Source organism: Schistocerca piceifrons, chromosome 5 (genome assembly GCF_021461385.2).
Source record: "Schistocerca piceifrons isolate TAMUIC-IGC-003096 chromosome 5, iqSchPice1.1, whole genome shotgun sequence".
Taxonomy (NCBI): domain Eukaryota; kingdom Metazoa; phylum Arthropoda; class Insecta; order Orthoptera; family Acrididae; genus Schistocerca; species Schistocerca piceifrons.
Genome location: NC_060142.1, coordinates 409,489,918 through 409,517,692, shown reverse-complemented (window position 1 = coordinate 409,517,692; position 27,775 = coordinate 409,489,918). Strand labels below are relative to the sequence as shown.

The 27,775-nt window shown below is 42.2% G+C and overlaps 1 protein-coding gene across 2 annotated transcripts in view; it reads left to right on the top strand.

Annotated features, from left to right (window-relative positions):
- The window catches only part of LOC124798036 (integrin alpha-PS4-like), a 179,330-nt gene that overhangs the window by 51,451 nt on the left and 100,104 nt on the right, over positions 1–27,775 (top strand). The window contains exon 1 of one of the 2 annotated variants that reach the window (XM_047261255.1): positions 704–897. The exons of the other annotated variant lie outside the window; for it this stretch is intronic. Within the exon in view, the coding sequence (XP_047117211.1) occupies positions 713–897 (185 nt within the window). The 5' untranslated portion in view covers positions 704–712. Of the gene's footprint in view, positions 1–703; positions 898–27,775 lie in introns of those variants that run through there. 2 annotated transcript variants of the gene reach the window in all.

Genomic DNA, 27,775 nt, shown 5'->3' with positions numbered 1-27,775 from the left:
TGAGCTAAAACGCGTGCATTTCGGCCTGCTCTAGTAACACGGTGTTGGCTCTTCTGCCAACACAACAAAATGCATGCTTGTGTGCTTCTTTGATACCAAGGGAATTGTTCATAAAGAGTGGGTGCCTCCTGGACAAACAGCTGACCAATAGTACTACAAAGAAATTTTAGAAAGTCTTCGTAAAAGAGTTCTTCGTGTCCGTGCCAACATTGCTGATAATTGGATTCTGCATCACGATAATGCGCCATCCCATACTGCTCTGTCAGTAGAGCAATTTTTAACCTCGAAACAAATTTCAGTACTACCACAGCCACCTTATTCACCAAATATCACTCCGTGTGACTTTTTTCTATTTCCAAGAGTCAAAACGGCGGTCAAGGGACACCATTTCCGAACAACACAAGATGTCCAAAAAGCTATGACGAAGTTCTTGGAGGGTATTACAGAAGATGAGTTCCAGAAATGTTACCATCACTGGCAGAGTTAGACCTCTGAAGTCTTCTTGGGTGGCTCTCGAAGACTGGAGACCCGGCTCTTAGCCGTCGCACAGCTTGTACGCAGACTGTTCTCACGGAACTGACCAGCCTTCTGGTATCGCGAGCGCTCTGCTGTGGAACCCAGCAGCTGGCGCGCCACTATTTTTGCCTTCGCTGCCGGAAACTGCGATAGGCGCCTCCGGATCCCGGCACAGTGCAGACGGCGACCGCCAGTGATGGAGGCGCGAGGCGTGTGGTCGGCCGCAGCCTGCCGTTGGCACCTGTTGCTCCTGGCTGGAGCCGCAGCCTTCAATCTAGAAACGCACCCCGAGCTGGCCAGGATCATTGCCGACCCCAACGCGCAGCGTGGCAGCTATTTCGGCTTCACCGTCGGCCTGCGCAGGGACCAACTCGGCACGTGGTGAGTCCTCGGAAGATAGTCTCGCCGATCACAGTGCGGTCTCCCCCTACAAGATGAACCTGCAACACCACCGACTAAATTGCAGAAGCTGTTCGGTAATATTTTCTGTGTATTTTGGTATAAAGGATCCGTGGTCTCTGGTCGCAAGTTAAAAACGGCTAGCATTCTATTTAAATAATAAAACACTTCACAGTATTTTTTCGTGCATAGGACGAAGTGTTTCGAGAATTTATTCTATTATCAAGTGCAAATATTTAGTTTAGTATTTTAACTAAAAGTAAAGGCTAATGGCATTGTTGTCTAGGAGACCCCGAAGGGCAGGTTTAGCCACCGTAATGAAAAGTTTTTTCTGTCCTTCGCACACAATGGCACGTTTGCTTTCTGAATTGTGGGAGTTGCATGTGTAAGTGTCGGTAACTGTGTTGTGTGAGTGTTTAGTGTCGTGTCATGTTTGCATTGAATGATGATAACAGAGGGGAGAGGGTGAAACCTGGTGTAGGCATATAACATATTCCTCTCGAATAGCAGCAAGGAGGCTGCCTAGTTTAACGTCCCCATCTCTCCATACGAAGGACGGATCATCATCAACAGTGTCACATGCTCACATGCCTTCATTTCGTGAGGTTTGAAATTTAATCCTGGTCATTGGCGCAAAGTCGGGTGAACAAGAACTTAACACCACGACCTCTCCTTCCCTTTGCCGTGAAGGCGAGGGATAGCAGCCAATAGCACGTGGCGTACCCAGGCGGTTACCCATCCAAATACCGGCCACGCCCCACGTCAATTAACTTCAATGATGTGACGAGAACTGGTGTAGTCAACAATGCAAAGCCGTTGACTGTACTTTTCGTGATGCTTCCGTGTATCATTTTCTGCCTCTCTTGCTCCACAGTAGCATTTCTGTGGTTTTACGCCAATCGAAAAATATAAATCTTGTGATTCAGAATGAGATTTTCACTCTGCAGCGAAGTGTGCGCTGATATGAAACTTCCTGGCAGATTAAAACCGTGTGCCGGACCGTGACTCGAACTCGGGACCTTTGCCTTTCGCGAGCAAGTGCTCTACCAACTGAGCTACCCAACCACGAATCACGTCCTCTCCTCACAGCTTTACTTCTGCCAGTACCTCGTCTCCTACCTTCCAAACTTTACAGAAGCTCTCCTGCGAACCTTGCAGAACTAGCACTCCTGAAAGAAAGGATATTGCGGTGACATAGCTTAGCCACAGCCTGGGGGATGTTTCCAGAATGAGATTTTCACTCTGCAGCGGAGTGTGCGAGCACTTGCCCGCGAAAGGCAAAGGTCCCGAGTTCGAGTCTTGGTCTCGCACACAGTTTTAATCTGCCAGGAAGTTTCAAATCTTGTGATTGTCTGACGTGCTAATGTTAGAAAAAGTACTTTTTGTCTTTCCCGAAAATGCATATTTGCGCCATCAGCTGTACAATTGCATGTTTATTGTCGATCGATTTCAGTTACAACAACCATCCTCACAGGAGAAAACAGTATACGTCAATGGATCAAAAATAAACCTTCGTCGAATACGACGCAACTAAATTTAGAAAATACGTAATCGTTATGGATGTATGAAGTTTTACTCCTGTGAAGATGGTTGTTATAACTAAAATCGGTAGAAAATAAATACTGGCTGAGCTACGAGGAAAGCTACATACTATGATGGGTGACAGGATCAGTAATTCTGAACAAAAAACTTGTGATAGACAAACATCCCATTCCGAATGTTTGCCGACAGAGAACACATTTAATGTCACTCTTGTACATTTTTCGTTCAAATGGTTCAACGGTTCAAATGGCTCTGAGCACTATGGGACTTAACATCTATGGTCATCAGTCCCTAGAACTTAGAACTACTTAAACCTAACTAACCTAAGGACAGCACACAACACCCAGCCATCACGAGGCAGAGAAAATCCCTGACCCCACCGGGAATCGAACCCGGGAACCCGGGCGTGTTTTGTAGGCCAATTTGAGGTAGTTTCCCGACCTGATGGACTACAAGTGTCGTGTATCAGATTGTTCGTATAGACTTCCTCTACTCCACTGTCGTGGGTTGTAAACAATGACAATGTCTGAATAGCACAGAAAATAAATATTAATATACATTAAATGCGTTCTATCTCGGAAACCATTTGGAATAGGGCATACGTCTATGTGAAGGGTTTTGTTTAGAACTGCTAATACTATCACTCCTCAAAGCATCTACCTTTCCTCCTGACTCATCCTGCATACAACTGTGCAATTGACGACGCAAATACGCTTTTTAAAAATACTTAACAGCTGTAGACACTCACCTAAGAAAAGTTTTATTTTTTTGTCTGCTTACTTACAAATACAGTACCTCCTTCATTGTACAGAAATTCGAATACTCGCAAAACGTCGTTCACACTGTTCATGCGAAATCACAATACAGTACAAAGATATTGCGACAGTACGGCTTCTCAAAGAGCTAGGTTACAATCAGCGGTGTTCCATTTTGCGTCTATTACTTTATTTAGATCAAGATGTCATTTATAACTTCTATCCTAACACTACTGACTATTTAAATGAGTGATTACGCTTTGTATTGTATTTTATACTATCTTGTTGCAAATACAGAGTGGAATGAGTAAAGGAATGAACATATATTTAGCATTTACCGTAGCTGTTATATAGAGTAGCAACATTTGAAGAAATTAATCGATTCACTGTCTAGTTTGTCACTGAGAATTTGTTCTCCTTGCTTTTTATTGTGTACAGCGACACAGTCGCAGACGTTCTAGAAACATTGATTACAGTGAATGAAATTAAGCTCCCTATTATCCGCGCGTAATTCGACGACTTTTAAAAAAATAAAATAATAAACCTGAAGTAGTTTAGTGTATGGATAAAGCAACCATAAGTCGCACAGAATTTGATTTTATAACTAGTTCCCCCGTCATATGCAGGCATCATCAGATCTGTAAAAATTATAGTATTTAACAAGAACATCACATAAAATAAATCATTGCGTAGATGAAAGTGCAGTTTTATTTAAGATACCAGACGTTGTTTGAGAAAACCGATAAAATTAACCAAATGCACAGAAGAATAATTACCCCCCCCCCCCCCACACACACACACACTACAGTGTTAGCGTTGGTATTTGAAAAATAAATCTGGATATTGGTGTAAGACGACACGCACTGAACTTTAGAAAAAGAATGGTAGAAAGCTTCAATGTAACACTCGCTATTTTCATTCTAAAAGAACTCAAGGAGCCGATAATCTTGATACTCGCTCCACCATGCAACTACCGCAGCAAAGCCACCACTCACAGCAAGTTATTTAACCATGAATGATGATGCATAGAGTTACGTTCTACTTTAATAAAAATCTTTCATAGTCCACTGTTGGACATTTGTTAGCCGTAAACAGTACGTGCAAAAGTAAATATGGCAATTACAACCACTGAAATCTTACTTAGCTTCTTTCGGTTTAAACTAAAATGATAAAATATTTATAATAAGCCCATTTTATTTTACGATATCGTGAACGGTTTCCTATTATTGTACTACATCATGAGATCATTTCAGTAAAAACTAATGTGCATCATATGTTAAACATCATGTTAGTGTCAGGAGAAAGTAGCAATTAATCTGTAATGACACACTCAGAGTAATTCTGTGCAATATTACCATAAAAATAAAGCAAAAAAGAGTTATTATAAACGTTGCTTTTTACTACGGTATTTGAAGTTTTTATATAATGCATGTTACCTACAAAACCGAACAACAAATTTAGCAAATATAATTCACTAATATCATCAGAAAACACACGATACTGAAGTTATAGAAGGAAGAAGTGCGTCATATAATCGTAAAACAAAAGTATCTGTTTACAGCTTTATGAAATTGTTTCACAAAACTTTCAGCTATGGCTATACTAAAACACTAACACTCTTTTATCCACAAGGAATCTAATTGAATTCACAGACAATCTGAGTTCTGTAGTTTTTTGAATTCGGATGCACGATAGCTTCGCTATAAAGTACTGTGCACGAGTACATGAATTAGCAAGTAAATTAAATAAAAATTATATCAGAATAATAAGAGAATCAATGGACAAAAATCAAGAAAATAAATTGTAAGATACATTACAAAGTAATATAAATAGTTAATGCTAGTAGTCTTGCTAGCACCGATCTGCTCAACAAGCTAAATATTTTTCCCTAACTTGGGTATGGATTTAGAAGTTCGCACAAAAATGTAGAAGCTGTTTTATACTGAACAGAGGAGAGATCCTTCTGGTGGGACCCTCGGCAGAGAAGAAAGCCGCTTGTCAAAGGACAGTGTCTATTCAGAGACACGTTAACAGCGCTCTGCTTTGCCTGGATGCCTGAATGGAGGCACAACCAGACGAGTCGTTCCCTTACCATCCGTAGCTTCCCATCCCCCATTTCCAGTCACTCTTCCTCCTTTCAATAGTTCATTCAACCGCAGGCCTCCTTCTCGCTCGTATCTAAAAATTCGTTTGGTGTATTTATCGTGATTCCGTGGTGATGGTGGTGGTTAGTGTTTAACGTCCCGTCGACAACGAGGTCATTAGAGACGGAGCGCAAGCTCGGGTTAGGGAAGGAAATCAGCCGTGCCCTTTCAAAGGAACCATCCCGGCATTTGCCTGAAACGATTTATGGAAATTACGGAAACCCTAAATCAGGATGCCCGGAGACGGGATTGAACCGTCGTCCTCCCGATTGCGAGTCCAGTGTGCTAACCACTGCGCCACCTCGCTCGGTCGTGATTCCGTCTTATGTGCATCAAGCGCAGGCGACGACGGCCGCGCCAATACACTGTCACAGAGCGCACATGCAGGTAAACAACATGCGGCATCAAGCATAAAGCTGGTATGAAAGTAATTATCGTAGACGTCCATCTGACACTTCAAAACAAAGTTAGACTAAGGAGAAGTCACGGAATCAGTCTTTTCAGGTTTACAAGCATCAGTTTTAAGTTCGTTTAAGAAACTACTTTCCCATGTTGAGAATTCCTTCCATGTCTTCACTCTGGCCAGCTTTCTCAGCAAACTGTGTGAAAATTGCTAGTTCGACATCTGACTAGAATTCTAGAACTCTGATTATGCTGGTGATTGCCATTTTCATCAATCAAGTGTGTTTCATAACCTATCTTAACGACTTTTCCATGTGCTCTTGCAGAACTATCGATGTATCAAAGTTGGTACCTGACTTACATGGATGTTGTGAAGAAGCCACCCTGAAGCTTTTATTCACTGCCTTTCAAGTCTGAAATATCCAACTTCTGAAACATTCGACATACGATTAGACACTTTTTTGGGGAGGGGCAGGATTGAATACTCATTTGGTAAAATATTGAAAATGGGTAGGAAAAGTTTATAAATCCGTACCCTATCATTATTCGCTTGCCCAAATGTGCATATCATATCCGCTTATTCCTGGTAGACTAACGAGGTCGTTGCAACTGCAGCAAAGAACAGAGGCCTAGTCAAGACTAAATATGGAACAGGAGTAAAATGTAAACACACTACTAATGGTTTGTGTTCGTGTTGGGTGGGGGGAAAGGGAAGAACTATAGGAACGAAGTCGAGGATAGAGGTCGAGGATAACAGAACGAAAAATATGCACATCCGGACCCTACTGATATGAGACCTTTTGCCCCTTCATCTGTCAGAACCAAAAATTCGTTCCTCAAGCTCACAAAATAATTATCACTGCGAATGTGCGTCGTATTCTCAATTCGAATCGGGTAATGAACGCTATCACACAAAGGAAGAACGCGTAAGAGATATTTTATGATATGAAATTTCGTTTTGATGTTAGCGATTGACTGGATTAAATAAGCTCACAAAACGCCAGTAATTTTCAGAAAAAATGATGAGAAATGAAGGTCCACTAAGTTTTAAACCAGTTACAGTAATCTCTCGCAAAATATGGTTGTCCCTGTGGCATACAATCAGGTACTCAAATTGATTCATTAACAACTGCTCACGATCTAACTTAGTTTTACTTGAATAAAGAAAATTGAAACCAACAGCTGTGTTGTAATTCAAACGTCATTAATTCAAAACGTGTTACTACTTTCAACGTGAAAAAGCGTCATTTTCAGGCACCAAGCGTAATCTCCCATCAACGTTCGATCCACAATGACATAGACAAACGGAGTCTTTGGATAGACGGTACAACCTATTAACCTTGTTAGGCCAACATGTGCAACCAACAAAGTTGAATGTAGCGGGGCCGAAATCAATTGGATTCCAGAACTTCCAGTAAAAAGCCCACCATCGGTCAGACAACTCAAGATGACGCTTTTTCGGGTCGAAACCGGAAGCACGTTTTGAAAAAACAACGTTTGAATTGCAATACAGCTGTTGGTTTCAACTTTCGTTAGTCATTTACTTCACGTCTTGCTGCTGTCTCACTGTCTTCGCTTGACTTGCAGAAACTTTGTTTTACGTCTTCATTAATACATACTATCCACAGATACGTATTGCTATTACAAGACTGATACTCACACCCAGTTCCAGAAATATACAGCTAAGTCGTTAATTACCCTAATGAATGATTTCGTGAATGGAGTTGCTGCTTCTTAAATCACTGATTAACAAAATATGATCTTGCATCATTTGAGCGCATACCAGTTTCGCAAAGCTTGAAGACAAAATTTGTATGAAACGTCTACCGTAAAGATGGTTTATCACCCCTTATTTCTTTACGTACATATTGCGGAAATGAGTATTTTATATATATCTAAGCCGCCATACTGTCTGCCGATTAGCGCCGGATCTTGAAACTTGAAAGCTGCCCGACTGGCTGTTACAAGAAAGCAGCAACCTACTTTACCTCCCTCCACATACACGACTGTTAACACGATGACCCGTAGAGTGAAAACCACCAAATCGCCAACTACGATGTCTCCACTGTGATATCCATGTACATACAGTGCGTCAAAGACGTACGCGTCCTTTAACAGTTTGGAATGTTGGTGGGAGCCCATAGGGAACTATCAAGGTCACTGCTACTCAGCAGCCAAACCTGTGACCTTGTTTGTCAGCGCCGTGCTGTTGTCGCGGCCGACTCCGGAACTAGTCTTAATCACCACACTGGCGCCATAAATATCGCCTTGATACCGTTCCCCTCTAGCGCGAGGCCTAAAATAATTGTACCTCAGCTACATTACGGCTGCAGCAGTGCAAATCTGTGTCGCTCTTAAGTATCCGGACAAAAATATTTGTCCATTATCCTTGGTATTTGGTGTACTCTGTACAAAACTTAACCCTCTCTCATAGAAAAAACAGAGGATGGATACAGACTGAAATCTGGCAAAGTAACAGAGAAATTATCAAATCTGGCAGCAGAAATTAGAACACGAAGACTGAAACTCTACAGACGCGTTCAAAGACTCCCAACAATGATGATTACACACAAAATTATAACATGTAAAGGAAATTTAAAGAATACGCCATGGATCAAACGAGTTAGAAAAAACTCGAGAGGGTCCACATAGAATCTGTGGAAGTAGTATACAGAAAACTGCTCAGACTGCCCCAAGAATTCCCCTCATAATATTTCGTTCCCCCTACAGGATGTTTTCTTGATCGCCTTTTCCGTTGAGAACTAGGTTCGCTTGCGTACAAAGCTTGTTGTGCAGTCTAACCTTTGTATGTGTGTACATGCACTTCTTATTCTCTTGAGTTTCTGTAATCGAATTCTTTGTGCTCCCATTTCTAGTCTAACCCCATTGGTTTTATGATCTCACCGAGGGACTTCAAGTGTATGACTCTCATGAACTGCCATTACTTCGTGTTTAATTTCAGTAGAGTACCAATGGTGTAAGAAATTTCCATCAATAGCATTTTACAGCAAGAGCAAATCATTAAAGATTGTTGGCTCGAACAACAAATCATTGCAGGTTCGTCATCTTCAGCTCCGAAATATTGTCAGTTTTCGCAACGTGTTTGACTCATTAAGTCACAACCTTACATTTCTCGCTCTTTACAGTTCACGTGATTTGTCAGAGCGAGTTTACCATCCTGCTTTCTGAAGCATAGGTTCTGTGGTGGGTATCTACGTATCTTTCCGAAAGTCCTGTAAACGTCACGTGTGTTGCCTTCTCTGAAGTTGTTCTTTCATGTGTCTCATCTTTATCTAACCAATTAATTTCCCCACCAACTTTTTCATCCCAGAAAAGTGTTGTTTAGCATTTTTCTTCTGTTATATGACCTGAAGATTTTCTCCCGTTCTTCCAGATCTTCATTGCTGAATTCCACCAAGGATGATTTTGTGTTGTTCTTCCGCAGGATTAGCTTTTTGGTGTTCCGTAGGATCTTCGTTTGGAACTGTCATAAGGTACACTAGTTTTCTTTTTCCCAGTATTCTTTAAAAAGGTTGATTCTCTTGCAGTCAGTGGAGAAGCGTGTCTTTCAGCCTAAGAGAAGCTCCAAGTAATAACTGTCATTAAAAGGAAGAGAATAATGAATGTCGTAGCTATAATTTTTTCTCAGTCTCGACGAAAAAAAAAATACATTTAAATTCTTATAAGTAGACAATGAATACAATATATTCACAAAGAAGAGTAAATTAAATATCGTACCTTATGTTTTGTACAGCTCAACGATCCTTCTAGTTTTCCTCCCAAAGATATCAAACATGTCATCGTAGAAGAACGGGTCTGCAAAGTTGTAAGCAGGGACATTGCAATGCTTTGAAGAGCTAGTTAACGAGGTCCCTCCTGACATTGACTATTTCGAAGACAAAATATAATCCTCTCAGCAAATGAACCAGATGCTGGAATGGTAATTACTAAAACGACAAATTTATGTAGTCCTTGAAACACAACACATCCCGTCTCTATCACGCACTGATATAATTTCACGATGCATTTCAATGTCTCTGAATAGCGCAATTAACTTCTCAAAATTGAAAAGTCGAAGAATTTGCCAAAGCTCTACTTTAAACTCAAAACCCCGACTTCTGGAAACTGTTTTGCAAATTCTTTAAAGCTCGAAAGTCAGCAAGTCTGGAATGAATATTGCTCTTCAATACGCCAAAATTTCCGAGAATATCTCATAAGAAGTTGATGCACTTTTCCCCTGGTGAAGTAGCTACTCCAAGTCTTTTATTGGGGCCAGGCTTGCAACAGATATCAGATTTTTTATACCAGATAGATTCAAAATCACTTCTGAGTTTCGTAACACGCATAGAAAATTTGTCAACTTGTTTACGGCAAAAATTAAAAGAAAAAACCTTCTTTTAGAATATAGTATGTCAGCCTGAGGAAATAGACAGTAGAGCACATGAAGAAACTAGTTGTAACCAAACTCATGTAATGATAAAAGAAGACCTATCAACATTTTCGATCTTTGAATTTAGCAAGTCTTCTATACTTGTTTGTATTCGTACATAGTTTGTAATAGCCTATTACCATAATTACATCTTGTTAAAGCTAATGTTGCAAATCTCTTGCTTATTTCATAGTCGAGTGCTGTCATTCACTTTTTAGATGTAACAAAGAAAATACCAAAATCAGAAAGTGAAGTCAAAGATATTTTACTCTGTGTAACGAAGCTCAGAGTTTGTGACAAAACTAAATTCACTGTATGTGTATAGCAATGCACAACTACAACTTGTGGGCATTATTCTCTTACTATCATCTGAAGACCAATGTGTTCTCCTGACATCACAGTAGCCCCATCATCGTCTTTCCAGTTAAATTCTTTTAAGATATCACGCACATGATGTGCTTAAAGAACTTGCTGTTCTATCGACAGCGACGTCTCTAAACACAGACATCTTTCTTTCGTACTTGCATCTTTTATCAGATATCTACCCCTGATAGATGTGATTTCATTGTAATACATGCTGCCTCATCATAATAATTACCACAAAAGAAGCTTTAGAAATTTTCTTCTTTATTTCGTTTCCCATCAGTTACGAAAAAGAATAAATAATACCATCCTCTATGTCACTGAACAACCCTGAAAAAAAATGTCGAATTTCACAATTAATAAGTCTGCATCACAGCCTCCTAATTCTTTCAACATTTCAACATAATTTCCTCTGATCAAAGATCTTTCGGACTCGTCATGTCCTCGAAATGCGAGTTCCTGCTTTACCAAAAAGCATACCGGTACTACAGTTAGCCTATCATTTGCGAAATAATTTTCCTATTTCTTCTTACATTTTCATTGTGCTTCTGTATTGTGAGCCAGAATCGCTCACTTAAACACGATTAAATCCGTGTTTTCCTAACTGCATAAATTGTTTGAGACAAATAATGTCCTTTTGCATTCCCTGACGCCTTTCCTGAGCTTTGCATAAATTATTCAAGTCCCCAGAATCTGCTTAACTCCATGTGTTTTTATTTTTTTGTGAAATAACAAGCAAAAAAATTTTCGCGACCTATGAAACCCACATAATCATGGAATTGTATCATATATATTTTCATTAAATTGACGCTTAAATGTTTTAACACCTTTGCTTTGCTTACCGATATCATTAATAAGAAGCTTTTTCTGCATGTCACTTTTAATTATATTTAGTTTTTCCTCATAACTGAAAGAACCAAACGTACTGTTCAGTATTCTTTCCATTATACAGTCAGCGCACATAGATCCTTCTTGCCCTGCAAGACTGTCCACACCTACAAGGAGACACATTCCCCCACTCCACTCCAATCAGAAGTTGCTACAGCTGATCAACACCGAGAGAAATGTTAACCTAAAATTGAGAAAGTATGAAAATTATACGATTTTGCTAATTACTTAAAACTTCACAAGAAATCCATATTCTTTAGTACTAAATACCAGTCTACGCTAATTATTGCTGTTGAAACATACTCCAGTTCTGTTTAAATGCGTCACATAAAATAAATTAATAATCTTTACTTTGCACACTACAGAGATTTCACGTGACGTCTTGCAGCGCTGCCTAACAGTTACGGACGGGTCCGACTGTTTTCGGAAACCTACGAAGTTACAGGCGACTCCGATTGCAACCGAAAACTGCGAAGAGGTTAAGACTGCTTGAATATGAAAACGTTCCGTATCGTTCAGTACTGAATCAGCCAGCGGCACTGGTCACTCGAGCTTCGACAACTATACAACTGCCCGAAGCACAGTAGATGTTCGCAAACAAATTTTAAAAATGTATCCAGAGCGAATAAAGTATTGTTTCGAGTTGATTTTGTTTCTCTTCTTCTTTTGAAATTATTGGGTAAGCGACAATTCCAGTGCTCCTATACACGCTTCGCCACCGTTTGCTGTGTATTATGTAATTTTGGCGCTCAAATGATAATGATCTGAGTCGACTCTGCCCTTCTGCGGACTTGTACATCCCAAATTCCTTTCTTCGAAAGGTATGTGATAGTTACATAATCGATTTGATATCCAGCAAGCAGTTGTGTGAGTGACCAGGTCTTTTGCTTTCGAGAATGCTTCCAGTGAGATCGAAATAATTTTCAAAGTATTTTGTTGACACAGCGCAGTGAGTTTGGTTCCAGTCATATTGGGGGACTTCATGTGCTGGGAACTTGTCAGCGATTTTTTGGTGTCTTATTCTCTGCCAAGTTATGCGTTGAAATCGCTTAGTAGAATTCTTGTATCTTCGCTAGGAATTTTACCAAAGATCTCCTTCAGTTTAATTCAACATTGTTCAACCTTTTCAGGATCTTTCTTGTTATCGATGTTTGTGGAACATGTACATTAATCAACGTTTATTTCCTGTTTGCACACTGCACGCGCATCAGGTCTTGTAAGTTCCTGGAACATCAAGTCTGCCATCGCCCTATCACTGCTGCATGTGGCTGTGAAAGGCGATGCAGAAAGTCGTAGAATATGAGCGCAGTTGGCAGTTGAATATTGATAGAAGTTTCCCTGCTTCGTATTTCATTCGAGGAAGTTATGCGAGCAGAACGACTGCCGATACAACTCCGTAGGCGCTCCAACTTCGATGGAAGAGGAGACGAGGCAACACTACTCTTGACTGGTCGTCAAAATTCATTCTTGGACTTCAAGAAGCAAGTATTTTGGTGACACGAAACGCTTGTCTTGTAGCGCTTGCCACTGGGACTTCTTGCATCTTCAAACAAATGGTTCAAATGGCTCTGAGCACTATGGGACTTAACATCTGAGGTCATCAGTCCCCTAGGACTTAGAACTACTTAAACCTAACTAACCTAAGGACATCAAACACATTCATGCCCGAGGCAAGATTCGAACCCGCGACCGTAGCGGTCGCGCGGTTCCAGACTGAAGCTCCTAGAACCGCTCGGCCACAGCGGCCGGCCTTGCATCTTCATATCACGCTCGTGTTCAATGCCTGTGAGGAATCGTGCTATTATTTTTTGAGCTTTCTCTATCTGTTCAGATAATTCCATTACAACGCACGATAAGAATACCAGATGTAGAAGTATGACACCGGAATTTCCCCAAAAGATGGCGCTAGCCGTCAGTAAAGGGCCCTTGTGCCGCGTCTGCAGCGCCATCTGCTACCTGTAGCGGCTGAAGACGAATGTCAATACAATGTTCCATTCATCTCTATCTGTTCCAAACCAGTAAACATGTCGAGTTCTGCGCCTACGATCCGCCGACAGCATTGGTGTTCTGTTATCATCTGAAGAAAACTGGTGTAGAATCGCATCGAATGCTTGCCGAAGCTTTTGGCGAACATGCTCTTGGGAAAACAGTGTTTCGAGTGGTTCAAAATGGTTCAAATGGCTCTGAGCACTATGGGACTTAACTTCTGAGGTCATCAGTCCCCTAGAACTTAGAACTACTTAAACTTACCTAACCTAAGGACCTCACACACATCCATGCCCGAGGCAGGATTCGAACCTGCGACCGTAGCGGTCGCGCGGTTCCAGACTGTAGCGCCTAGAACCGCTCGTCCATCCGAGCCGGCTTCGAGTGATTCAAAAAATCCAAAAGTGGTGATTTTGACATGAGAAACGACGAGCGCGGGAAAACACCGAAAAAGTTCTAAGACAACGAATTGCAGAATTTCAGGTCTTATTGTATGAAGATGATACTCAAACTCAACAGGAACTCGCAGAACAATTGAATGTGACGCTGAAAGCTGTTTCTCTTCCGTTGAAAGCTATGGGAAAGTTGCAAAAATTGGGAAAATGAATTCCGCTTGAACTGAATGAAAGACAGCAAGCAAATCGAAAGACCACTTGTGAAATGCTGCTCGCCAGAAGAAAGTCGTTTCTCCATCGAATAGTGGCAGGTGATGAAAAATGGATATATTCTGAGAATCCTAAGCGTCGTAAATCATGGGTGAATCCAGGCAAACCATCGACGTCCGCTGCACAACCAAATCGCTTTGGAAAGAAGCAATGCTCTGTGTTTGGTGGGATCAGAAGGGTGTTATCTATTATGAACTGCTAAAACGTAGCGAAACGGATAACACTGATCGCTACCAACAGCAAATGATCGACTAAAATCGAGCATTGCGTCAGAAACGACCGGGATATGGAAAAAGGTAGCACAAAGTCATATTGCTCCATGATAACATCCAATTACACACAGCAAAACGGGTCAGGGAAACGATCGAGGCGCTCAGTTGGTAAATACTAGGGCATGCGGATTATTCTCCAGACTTGGCTCCGTCCGATTATCGTCTATTTGCATCACCGGGACACGCTTCAATTCGTATGAGAATGTACGAAAATGACTCGCTGACTGTTTTTTTTTTTTTTTTTTTTTTTTTTTTGCGTGACATTTACAGCCCGCCAAGGAGGTGGGGGAAATGCATAAATAGCAATGGCGATTTCAAACAACAGACGTGTAATTATTGCAACCAAATTCTGGTTGCATACTCCTACACCCGGTAGGCCAGACGAGAGTTTCACGAGTGAGTGAGCTCCACCGCAGATGAATTACCCTTCTGTAGGATTCCTCCAGTGTATCTCAGCCAAGTATCTGCCTACCCCCACAAATACAGTAGAATTCTAATTGGCAGTTCACCTTTAACTGCTCTCATTGGATACCTATTCATGTATGACTGTCCTGACTAATTCTAGTGACTGCTCATCAGTGTAGTCCAACATCATGCTGCGGCCCCCACGACAATTCACTGGACTGGAACAGACGATTACAGTTGATACACACCATTGTTTCTGAAGTAACAGCGCAGGCACTGAATCTTTATAGGAGAATTCTTCGGACCGCCCGAGACAGAGGTCAACGGCCGATAACCGCACTCACAGAGTACGCCCTGCTGCATCTCTTTTCACGGCCATAGCTAACAACGATATCCCGATAGTGCCGAATGACCATCAACATTCAACTGCCAACACGTAGACTGGCGGTGTGCTCTTCCTTATTTCCCGCTGCAATAATTTGCTACCACCCTTGCTCTTGGCAGCAACGCGAGCGTCACGCGAGTAGTTCTTCGATAGCAACAAGACACCAGTGGCCATTCCGAGTATTCGTCCTTGTAGATTACACATACGATGCTTCGAAATACGTATCTCCACGATGTGTAGCTAAAGCCAGGTCGTACTAAATTGAGTCTTAGAATGTCGACACATAACAACCCGCGGCTGTGCTTAAAAACCAGGATTCTCGCTTCTCATTTCTACGGTAATTCTTTCAGAGTGGGAACTTCGCCTCTGCGCTAACAACACAATAATTAACTCCCATGTTGATTTACAGTTTTTAACAGAAGAAAATAAAAAATCTATACTCCAAAACTGGCACAACAGAATGACGATTTATCCACATATTATGCAGTCTGTACACCGTACAGGTGTCCGAGAAATCCCCATAGCCTATAAGAAACCTCGAGAGGAAACGCTTGGCGCCATCACTCAGTCAACTGTGCGCGGTTGTGATGTTGTGCTGATACAAAAAAAAAAAAAAAAAAAGAAAAATAAAATAAAATAAAATAAAATAAAAATAAAAATAAAAAATATAGTCACCGAACTGTTTCGCTACTGCATGCAGAGTACATACTGCTTCTGCATTTAACATTTTCTTAAGCGCAATGATGGGACCATACCGCACTCGCAAAAAACACCGTCTCCTCTGTGCTTCATTGCTGCCACCACACGCTATGGCACGCAAAGTTCGCCAAACCCAAATCTTTCCATCGGATTACCACACGGTATAGCATGATTCATCACTCCCAATCATTCGTTTCCAGTCATCCATTGTCTAATGGCCTTGCTTTTTACATCTCAAGCTTCGGTTAGCAATGAGTACAGAAAGAGCTGTTCGACTGTTGTACCCCATTCTTTTTAACTCCAATGTGTACCACGACTGCTTGCATGTACCTGCAAACAAATTATTAATTAATTACGCAATTTGGTTTTTCAATATGGTGATTAGAACTTTATGACTAACTCTCGTAAGCTAATAACAAACACACGTGATGACACAGTAGGCACTGGAGTATTATGAATTGAAGACATAAAGTCTGTAAATGAGTCTGCGGTCGTCTTATGGTACTTTATTTGTAAAGACCCCTTTTGGTCACATAATTTGTAAATTCAAAATTACTGGTTTTGCCTGTTGTCATAACCAGATCTGTTACAAGGAGTTAAAACAACGATGGGACAAACCAAGTTCAATTATCAAATGGTTCAAATGGCTCTGAGCACTATGGGACTTAACATCTATGGTCATCAGTCCCCTAGAACTTAGAACTACTTAAACCTAACTAACCTAAGGACAGCACACAACACCTAGCCATCACGAGGCAGAGAAAATCCCTGACCCCGCCGGGAATCGAACCCGGGAACCCGGGCGTGGGAAGCGAGAACGCTACCGCACGACCACGAGATGCGGGCTTTCGATTATCTGAACCTAAATCTACAAAAGGCTGAAGAATACATAATTAAAAAATATAATAATATGACTAATATACATATATCACCCTGATATACCGTAAAAATTCTGATGTATCAGCATCAGTATATACAGTAAGGATGGAAGCTGAAGTAATGAATTAAAATTTGTACCAAGGCTAGGACTCGAACGCAGGTCTTCTGCTTACGTGGCAGATGTGCTATCCACGACACCATGTGCGCGTTCTGGCTAACTAATCTCCATGGAATACCCTAGATCAAAGCCCTCGCTACCACAAACTTGAATTCAAACCTTAGCTCATCCTGATTTTCCCCTTCTTAAATATTCAGTATTGCCGAGGCTCTCCAACACTGGAATAGCACCCCAGCTTTGTACATAATTAGGAAATCCTGCTTGTACCTCAGGCGTAATTGATCTATTGGTCTGATGTAATTACATTTTCCTAGAGAGAGTCTCAGCTTTATCTTCTATAAGGTTTTGGCACAAATTTTAATTCATTACTTCAGCTTCTACCCTTATCGAAGGTGAAGTTGAGAATATAATTACGTCAGATCAATATATATAGTATACATCGAGGTACATATTACGTGCTAGTGATGACATGGGGGCGCTCTGTATTTATAGAAATAACTGTAGCCAGTAGAGGGCACCAATGCTAGGGTACATCAGTAATCAGTATAGTACACCCAACAGTTAAAATGTAATATGCATGGCCGTTAGTTAAAATTATTTTACTAGCGAAATGAGCTTCTGATAATAAAACATGAACTGACACAATACGTGGAAATGAAATCCACACTTCAGACCCACATAAAACGCATAAAAGGTTAAAGATAGAAACCTTCTGGCCGCCACTCCTAGCCTGCCAACGTAAATAACAAATCATTGTGCAAAGGCTGTGAGGAGACTAGGTCTTCTTCCGCAAGCTCCGCCACAGGAATACAAAAGCTTTTTACAGACAGGCCGCGAGGCGGCGCTGGCGAGATTCGGCGCCGAATGTGTTAACAACTCTCATGAGTATAATTAAATAATAATTGTATTCTTAGTTATTTACTTACGAATACGTTTAATTGCTAGTAATATATTTCATGTTACTTTTACACAATGTTGTGTTATTTACGTTGCCATGGTAGGAGCTTTCTGTCATTACCCTTTATACCTTTTACGTGGATCTGAAGTATGGATTTTATTTCCGCATACCGTATGTCAATTTATATTTTATTATCAGACGCTCATTTTGCTACATGAAATAATTTTAAGTGGTTACTACGGATATTACATTTTAACTATTGGATGTACGATACTGATTACAGAGCTACTCTAGCACTGCTACTCTCCACTGGCAACAGCTATTTGTATAAATGCAGGACGTCCGCAGGCTATCACAAACACTTAATATGTACCCAGATGTATAGATGTTGACGTTGTTACTTATATCAAAATGTTTTACGCTATGTATGGCTGGTATCCATGCCTGTTAGACATCTTATTACACAGAGGTGATAAAAGTGATAGCGATATGCCCATATACAGATTGCGTAACATCGCGTACACAAGATATAAAAGGACAATGCGCTGATGGAACTGTCATTTGTACTCTGGTGGTTCATGTGAAGAGGTTTCCGACGCCATTATGGCCGTACGATGGGAATTAGCAGACTTTGAATGCGGAGAGGTAGTTGGAGCTAGATGCATCGGACATTCCACTTCGGAAATCGTTAGGGAATTCAGTATTCCGAGATCTATAGTCTCAAGAGTGTGCCGAGAACACCAAATATCAGGCGTTACCTCTGTCAGACGATGTGGCCGAGCGGTTCTAGGCGCTTCAGTCCGGAACCACGAGGCTGCTACGATCGGAGGTTCGAATCATGCCTCGGGCATGGATGTGGGTGATGTGCTTAGGTTAGTTAGGTTTAAGTAGTTCTAAGTCTAGGGGACTGATGGCCTCAGATGTTAAGTCCCACAGTGCTTAGAGCCATTTGAAGCGTTACCTCTCACCACGGACAACGCAGTGGCCGACGGCCATCAGTTAACGACTGAGAGCAGCGGTGTTAGTGTGTAGTTGTCATGGTAGCAGACAAGCAACACTGCGTAAAATAACCGCAGAAACCAGTGAGAGACGAACTTTATCCGTTGGGACAGTACTGCGAAATTTGGCGTTAATGGGCTTTGCCTTTGATAACAGCACGGCATCGCCTGCAGCGCCTCTCCTGAGCTCGTGGTCGTGACAGTTGGGTCTTGACTGGAAATCTGTGGCCTGGTGACATGAGTCCCGACTTCAGTTGGTAAGAGACGACGGTAGGGTTCGGGTGCGGCACACTAAGCCATGGACCCAAGTTGTCAACAAGGCACTCTGCAAGCTGGTGGAGGCTCCATAATGGTGTGGGTTGTGTTTACGTGGAATGGACTGAGTCCTCTGGTCCACCTAAACCGATCATTGGCTGTAAATGGTTATGTTCGGCTACCTGGAGACCATCTGCAGCCATTCGTGGACTTCATGTTCCCACACAACCATGGAATCTTTATGGATGAGAATCTTTAGGCCGGCCAATGTGGCCGAGCGGTTCTAGGCGCTTCAGACCGGAACCGCGCTGCTGCTACAGTCGCAGGTGGGCATGAATGTGTGATGTCCTTAGGTTAGTTACGTTCAAGTAGTCCTAAGTCTAGGGGACTGATGACCTCAGATGTTAAGTCCCATAGTGCTCAGAGCCAATTTGAACCATTTGAGAATCTTTATAGATGACAATGCACCATGTCACTGGGCCACAGCTGCTCGCGATTGGTTTGACGAACTCTCTGGAAAATTCGAGCGAAAGGTTTGTTCACCCAGATCACTCGACATGAATCCCGTCCAACATTATTGGACATAATAGAGAGGGCAGTTCCTGCACAAAATCCTGCCCCGGCATCACTTTCGCAGTTATGGATCCACTATTGGGGCAGCATGGCTCAATATACTGGGTGATCAAAAAGTGAGTATAACTTTGAAAACTGAATAAATCACGGAATAATGTAGATAGAGAGGTACAAATTGACACACATGCTAGGAATGACATGGGGTTTTATTAGAACCAAACAAATGCAAAAGTTCAAAAAATTTCCGATAGGTGGCGCTTCATCTGATCAGAATAGCAATAATTAGCATAACAAAGTAAGAGCCGGCCGCGGTGGTCTCGCGGTTCTAGGCGCTCAGTCCGGAACCGCGTGACTGCTACGGTCGCAGGTTCGAATCCTGCCTCGGGCTTGGATGTGTGTGGTGTCCTTAGGTTAGTTAGGTTTAAGTAGTTGTAAGTTCTAGGGGACTGATGACCTAAGATGTTAAGTCCCATAGTGCTCAGAGCCAACAAAGTAAGACAAAGCAAAGATGATGTTCATTACAGGAAATGCCCAATATGTCCACCATCATTCCTCAACAATAGTTGTAGTCGAGGAATAATGTTGTGAACAGCACTGTAAGTCATGTCCGGAGTTATGGTGAGGCATTGGCGCCGGATGTTGTCTTTCAGCATCCCTAGAGATGTCGGTCGATCACGATACACTTGCGACTTCAGGTAACTCCAAAGTCAATAATCGCACGGACTGAGGTCTGGGGACCTGGGAGACCAAGCATGACGAAAGTGGCGGCTGAGAACACGATCATCACCAAACGACGGGCGCAAGAGATCTTTCACGCGCCATCTGTCGGACATTTTGTGAAATTTGTTTTTTTTTTTTTGGTTCTAATAAAACCCCATGTCATTCCAAGCATGTGTGTCAATTTTTACCTCTGTGTCTACATTATTCCGTGGTTTATTAAGTTTTCAAATTTATACTGACTTTTTGATCACCCTTTATCTGCAAGGGATTTCCAATGACTTTTTGAGTCAATGCCAAACCGAGCTGCTGCGCTACGCCGGGCAAAAGGAGGTCCGACAAAATATTAGGAGGTGCCGCATGACTTTCGTCACCTCAGTGTAAACCGAAGCTCTCCCTCCGGCCAACAGAAGCGGCAACTGCAGCGACGGACGGATGGATGGCGCGTTTAGCCGGCTGGCGGGCGGACGTGACGCCTGCAGGGCGGGTTCACTTGCTGCGATAAGGCGTGGGCCGTCGGCGCGTAAAAAGAGAGGAGCAGGGTGGGCATCGCATCCGGCGCGCCACTGATAAGGCGGCCAATGCCGGCCAGCCCGTTCCGCTCAGCGGCGTGACCCCAGACACGCTACCAGGAACCCCCGTTTCTGCGGTGGGCACTCCTCCCCGGTACACATACTGACAGTACGTTGTTGAGTTACCTGGCAGTATCCAGAGTACTCGCCGCGTTCAGCACGCGCAACATCTAGACGAGCTGGAAGTGACTCACTCTGGTGCTGATAACTAGACACTGATATCTAGAGCCACGCTGTCTACACGTCTTCTCACAACTAATGGAGGGTGGCGGAGGATTCACACAACGAACATGACGATCGATGTGCTTCCACACTGCCTGAGAAAGAAACTTGAGGGAAGGAGTTAACGAAATCAAACATCATGGATTGAGAGGCTGTGTGATGATTAGAGAGCCGACCAGTGTGGCCGAGCGGTTCTAGGCGCTTCAGTCTGGAACCGCGCGACCGCTACGGTCGCAGGTTCGAATCCTGCGTCGGGCATGCATGTATGTGATGTCCTTAGGTTAGTTAGGTTTAAGTAGCTCTAAGTTCTAGGGGACTGATGTTAAGTCCCCTAGTGCTCAGAGCCATTTGAACCATTTTTTTTATGATTAGAGACCGGATCATATGAATCATAAGAACCTCAAAATGCTTAAAAATGCATGAAATGTGTCGAAATATGCAAGATCAAATAATAAAAAAAACATTGTAGTTACTGCCTGCATTATATCTCAAAGTCGAACCTGTGCATACCAATTACGAGGAAGAGCACCGGCCAAGCGAAAAATCGGTACATTTTCTGAATACTTTCTGGTAGAGGTTAGGAAGGGGGCCTTTCTGGGATTATTTTCTAAAAATTTGCAAAATGGAGACGCATATCGTGTGTCAGGAATTGTTCCTTCTTTGTTATTGTTGTCGGTAACAAGCGGATGCGATGCGAGTGAGTCGCAGCGAAACAATCTATATATAAACGACCAACTTCGGGATATATCCCACCCAGAGGGGCACGCTCAAAACCTGCGTAATATTTTATTTAAAAAACAACATACAATCATGAATTTGTTTGAACAGCATTAACTTTTAACTAGTACTACTGGGCTAAAGCATCATTTACAATTTATTTTAAATGTTTCTACTGTTGTAAACATAAACGACCAAGTGCTGTTCCAAATGTTCGGTAGTAAGTTTGTGTCTTCGATCACTCAAAACATCTTTATAAGCAGAAGAGGACCGTTCTACATCAACTGAGGTAACTGGGCAGTATTTGAATTTAGATGCTTTGTTGACACTTACTGTTTCTGGTAAAACTTCAAATTTTAATACTTTCAGGTATATGAGAAAAATGAGTGCTAATCACAGCAATGTCTTCTTTAATCCCGGAATCGTTAAAAGCTTCCTTGCACTGGCAAACTCCCAAAACCTCTGCACTATCGAAGCCGTTTACTACGCCTCCAACGGCCTCGAAATGTTCACTGTATAACAACCCAGCTTCGACTCACGTACCCCAACGAGTTACCACTGGTTCGGGAGGTAAAATCACATTTGATAGTTTTTCTTTGTAGGTCTTGATGCGAGCAAGAGCCTTTACAAACACTTTCTTTGTGGATGAGATCAGTTTATTTACATTCACAAACGTGGAACGTACTTCTTCAGCAAGGCGATGTACTCCATGAGCACAGCACGTCATATGAATCAAATTGTGATACAATACTCGCAGAGCTTTTCCTGCTTTGATTATATAAGGAGCACCGTCTAAAGTAAACATTTTAATGGCCAGTAGTGTAGTTCAGGAGATATGACGTCATAAACTTTGAGACGCGTGAAAAACTACATCATCTTCAAAGATAAATATTTTGCATGCCTAATGTGAAGTATTTAACACAGTAAATCTTTTGTAAAGTAATAAGACGTTTTAAGCTGTTTCGTACATGTTAGTTCGATTGTTTGAAGAATCGAGGCTATGGGGAAGGTGGGGGGGGGGGGGGCGGGGCTGTTACCGGTAAATAATAAGTAAACGTCAGTTCCGTTACCTACCTCATTCATTTCTGCATGTCATGCGACGTACGACATGAGATACATGTCATGCACATCACAATCAAAATCTTAGCAATAAGAACTGAGAATTTTGCGACATATATTGGAGGGCAGAAATCCACGTGGCTTTTTTGTATGTACATCATTTTTTATTTATTTTATATTTATTCTTTTACCATCCACAAACGCTGGGAAACGGGCAGAAGATGTTTCATGCCTTTTTAAGGAAGTAAATACTTGATTCTTGAAGTTTTTCCCGCCTATTGAGGTTTTGGGATTGCAGCCAGATGAGATCGACATCTTGCCACGATTTTTCGGCTGGCAACCATTCAGCCATCTTCAGGTGAGCTTTACATTGAAGAGTGTTGGAGCACGTCACTACTTTTGTGCCAAAGCTTGGCTCGGTGGCGCATACGCTCAAGTTACCTCTTAATGGGAGCTGTCTGTCGAGTTTAGCACCTCGCAGGTGCATTTGCATAACGATGATACTGCATACACGCACACAGTCGAATTGCAGGCCTACTGAGTTAAAACTCAATGGTCCTTTTTAGTCAGATAGTAGACGGGATATCAACTTACTTTCATCTAAAAATTATTCAATTGTCAGAACCTCAGAGTTACATCGTTCGGTAACAAAGTCGATTGCCATCACAGGAACAGAGATGTTATTCTCATTGTAGAAGTACTGTAACGTCTGAAACTGTTCCTGGATGTGTGGTACATTATCTAGTGAGTAAAACTAATCACGTATGGCCTACATCGAACCGCGCTGTTGTCCATTACCTATCTCCTTTCGTTCTGGATTATCGCACTTTAATGGAGCTGACTGGACTAAGAAAATATACTGCTTCGATAGAACCTTTAAGGTTCCATTGTTCTCGGAATATGACGTGTACATTCCTCAGCGCTCGTAGTGCTTGTGAAATAGCACACCAGCTGGGTTTGCCTGACAGTGCCAGTTGTATCTTACCACAGCTACCTACGTTTTAATAATAATAACAATAATCGATACTACTATATAGATATAAACCACTGTTACCAAATGTCGAAAAGTTCTTGACTGATTTATTTCAGACTTTTGCAATTTTTACACTACTCTCTAATAAACATTTCGACGGTTGCTTCTCGACCGATGTGCGTCAGATTTTTACCAGATACAGTGATAAATATCTCACAGTCAGTTTTGATTACGATATCAGGGCATTTATATCGTTAGACTAGCTGTTATTGAAGCTACCCCGAATAGCAAACATCCTAACCAATTTAGCCATTCATTTTAAGTGATTTCAGTTCCCAATCATGGTTTCGTTTGCAGATAGAGAGAGAGAGAGAGAGAGAGAGGGACAGGAGGGGGAGGAGATGGAGCAACAGAGGAGGGAGCAGTTAGAGAAAGAGTGGGGAAGACGAAATAGAGAGAGTAGGAGGGGGTATGAGATGGGCAGAGAAAGGAGGGGGAGAAGAAGATTATGACGTACATCCAAATCCCATACGTATTTAGCAAATTACGAAGCGTTGTCGGGCTCCCTAGTATAATATACAACCTGCCTGTGTGCTCACGAACCCTGTCGGATTTGTTGTTGTCAGCAGGCAGGCTCAGCCTGTGATGGATGCTGTGGCTGGAATACTCGCTGCAGTCGGACAACCCACAAGTGCATCCATGTAGACAGGCCATCTAGTTACAACAGAAAATGGTCCAACGTTAAACATAACTTGAATTTTTCTAGAATTTCTTGCCATTTTTAGATTGTTTTCATGTGTATTTTTCGAAAGTTATCTAAGAAACATGTAAATGATATACATAAAAATATAAACGCCTTTAGTAAAATATTCTTTGGGGAGGAGGATCCACCCCTGCCCCCTCCCCACCGCCAGGCCTACCCCTTGCATCCCCTTGGGTCCGTGCCTATTCCTCTCATGCACAGTTGAAGGTCGCAGTATTTCACGTAATTTGAAGCGCTGCAGGTGTACGACCTTATACGTGAAAAGAAAAACTCCCTTCACTGTGGGCCGGGCTAGGTGGCCGATCGGTTCTAGGCGCTACAGTCTTGAACCGCGCGACCGCTACGGTCGCAGGTTCGAATCCTGCCTCGGGCATGGATGTGTGTAATGTCCTTAGGTTAGTTAGGTTTAAGTAGTTCTAAGTTCTAGGGGACTTATGGCCTCAGAAGTTAAGTCCCCTAGTCCTCAGAGCCATTTGAACCATTTTAAACCTTCACTGTGGTCCGTGCCAGTCCCCCTCCTGGATGTACATTTTGTCAATCGCAGTGTCACGTAATTTGCAGCACTGCTGTTGAACGCCCTTATGCCTTAAAAGTAAAACTACCTTCACTGTAACTAGTCAACGTAGCGAGATATTCACGCGAGTGGTTTTAGCATTGAGGTACAGAATTCTTGGCGCCTCGGGCTTTCGGAACTTGCGTCTACAGCCAACAACACAAGGTGAGCGCTCGGCCCCGGTGAGCGCGGCTATGACGTCACGCCACGAGTGGAGGTCACTTCGTCTGCCATGCATTTCACATACCGCCGGCAGCTGACGCGCCAGCGACGAGGTTATACAGGCTATACAGACATGCGGCCAATTGTGGCTGAGATATCTCCCCTGAAAAGCATGTCAGCCCCATCAACCAGAATATTATGACAACGCGTGTAACAGCGTGTTTGTCATTCTTCGCCACGTAAAACCAATGCAGTCCACTTCTGAGATTCCATTTTCTTTCACATTTTTTTTGTTTTTTTGTCAGCTTCCAGCAACTGCGGCACCCATCTTGCATCAAGCTTTCTTATGGTTTCTTCTTCTTGTAAGCCGTGAACTGTTTCTTCAAGAGAAAGCAGCGACCAGGCTTCGGAGCATTGGTAGGATATCGGAAAAATGTTGGAAATGAAGACAGAAACACATTTTATGCCGCTGTGGTATACCAGTTCATGTATTTTAATGCAATGCCAACAATACGTCTTTTTAAGGTTCCGTACCCCAATCGGTAAAGACGGAAACTTTATCCGATCATTTTGTTGTCCATCTGTCAGTCCGATTGTTAAAACCCTTTTTCACAAGAACGAGTTGAGGTGTTAAGCTGAAATTTGTGTGAAATACTAAGGTCTACGGTCCCTTAGCGGTGTAAAAAAATTTAAACACTCTAATCCAAAGATACGGCCATTTATGTAACATAATTTGATACTTGCGAACTCACTCTTCAAAACCATTGATATTGAACCATAAAATTTGTCAAGAAAAAGAATTCGCAGGAAGTAAAGAAAAAAATCTGAAAAACGTTAACGTGTAATTATATGACATAATAAATATTTTTTACCATATCTTGACCACCTCTCTATGTGACCGTCTCTTTAAGATCCCTATTTCTAATGAACGGGTAGAGGTATCAGATAGAAATTTATGCCAAATACTAGGGTCTACGAACCATTGGCGGTGCAAAAAAAAATTAAATTTCGAAGTCAATGCAGTCAAAATATACAGCCATTGATGTCACATATCTTGATACTCGCAAAGTCAGTCATCAGAACCTATGGATTAACTATCTATATACGTAATTAAGTTTCTGCAGAAGTCTCAGAGCGCGATTCCTACTCACACTTGTGCGGTTTTTTAGAAGGCCAGACAACCAGAACCAAGTAGAAAAAGTTGATATTTAACATGCTTTACTGCGCCTTGTACCAACATAACGGAAATAAATTTTTGATGGTATCAACACCATCTCTGTGCCCTAAAAACATTGACAACAAATTTAGAAGCTTTCGGTCATAGTTTTGCATAGCGGACAATTTGTGCATCCATTCAGTCACTTAAGAACGAGAAATAAAAAGTAAGTCAGACGGAGCTAATGCGGATATAAATTTTCTGTCGGTCACTAATTGCTTGCGCCTAATGGTCGACTTTAATACCAATGAAATTGTTGTTGTTCGCGCGGTGTAATGCCATTGAACAGGAGGGCGTGACTGCATCATAAGCGCTGAATTTGGATGTCGCGTCCTACTCGCCTCCAGACGTTGTGGAATACTGAAATTATTCTCTCTTCAGGTGAATCACGTAGCGCCATTTTCGCATACCGCCGTTCCCGAGTTCGCCTGAAGGGCAACAGAGCTACTCAGAATCTTGTGGCGTGTCTGGCGTGCGCGCTTCGCCTGTCTGATTCCCAGAAACCGGCTGGAGTAAACGTGTGGCGCAAGGTCGCTGCAAGCCAGTTGTCGGGGAAGCACCGTTTTCTGTTTGCTAAACTGTTTCTCTGCGAAAACCTCGCTGACATACTTGGGCAGAGTAAGGCGGAAAAATCTATTATCATTTTGTTTCAGACAATTCCATTGTCTGACTAACACAAGGTGTCCAGCGTTGTTGACGATTCTGCTCTTCTGCTCCAACGAGCGATGATTTCAGAGATGCTTGCTGCCGGAACTCAAATTAGTATCCGCTGCAGATCAATCGATATCTTTGTTTATGGTGGAATATCACTTGTGTGCTTGCTCAAGTTGATCTCAGGAGCGGATTTACAGCCGAAGAGTGTCACAGGCTGACTTGTTGGCAGAAACTGTATTTGGCTGCAAGACAGAATACATGTTGTATTGATGTGGTGCGCAATCCTCATCTGGTTTATACAAATTTCTGCATACTGATGTGGTGGTTCTGGTGTCCACTAATGTAACGCTTTTCTCAGAAAACTTTCCACTTTCAAACAACCTGTAAGCTTTGTGAAAGATACTTGTCAGCTGTAACCACCATGTTCAATAATGCTAATTACATGATTGTACACACGACGTGTTCCAAGCGATTATGCGTCCCAGTCGCAGGGAGATGCCTTAGATAGACCTCATTGCCTTACCTTCCAAAAGAATTGTTTCATTCCTTTTGCAATGTAATTAGCAGTAGTGAACATTGTGGTTGCACCTAGTGCT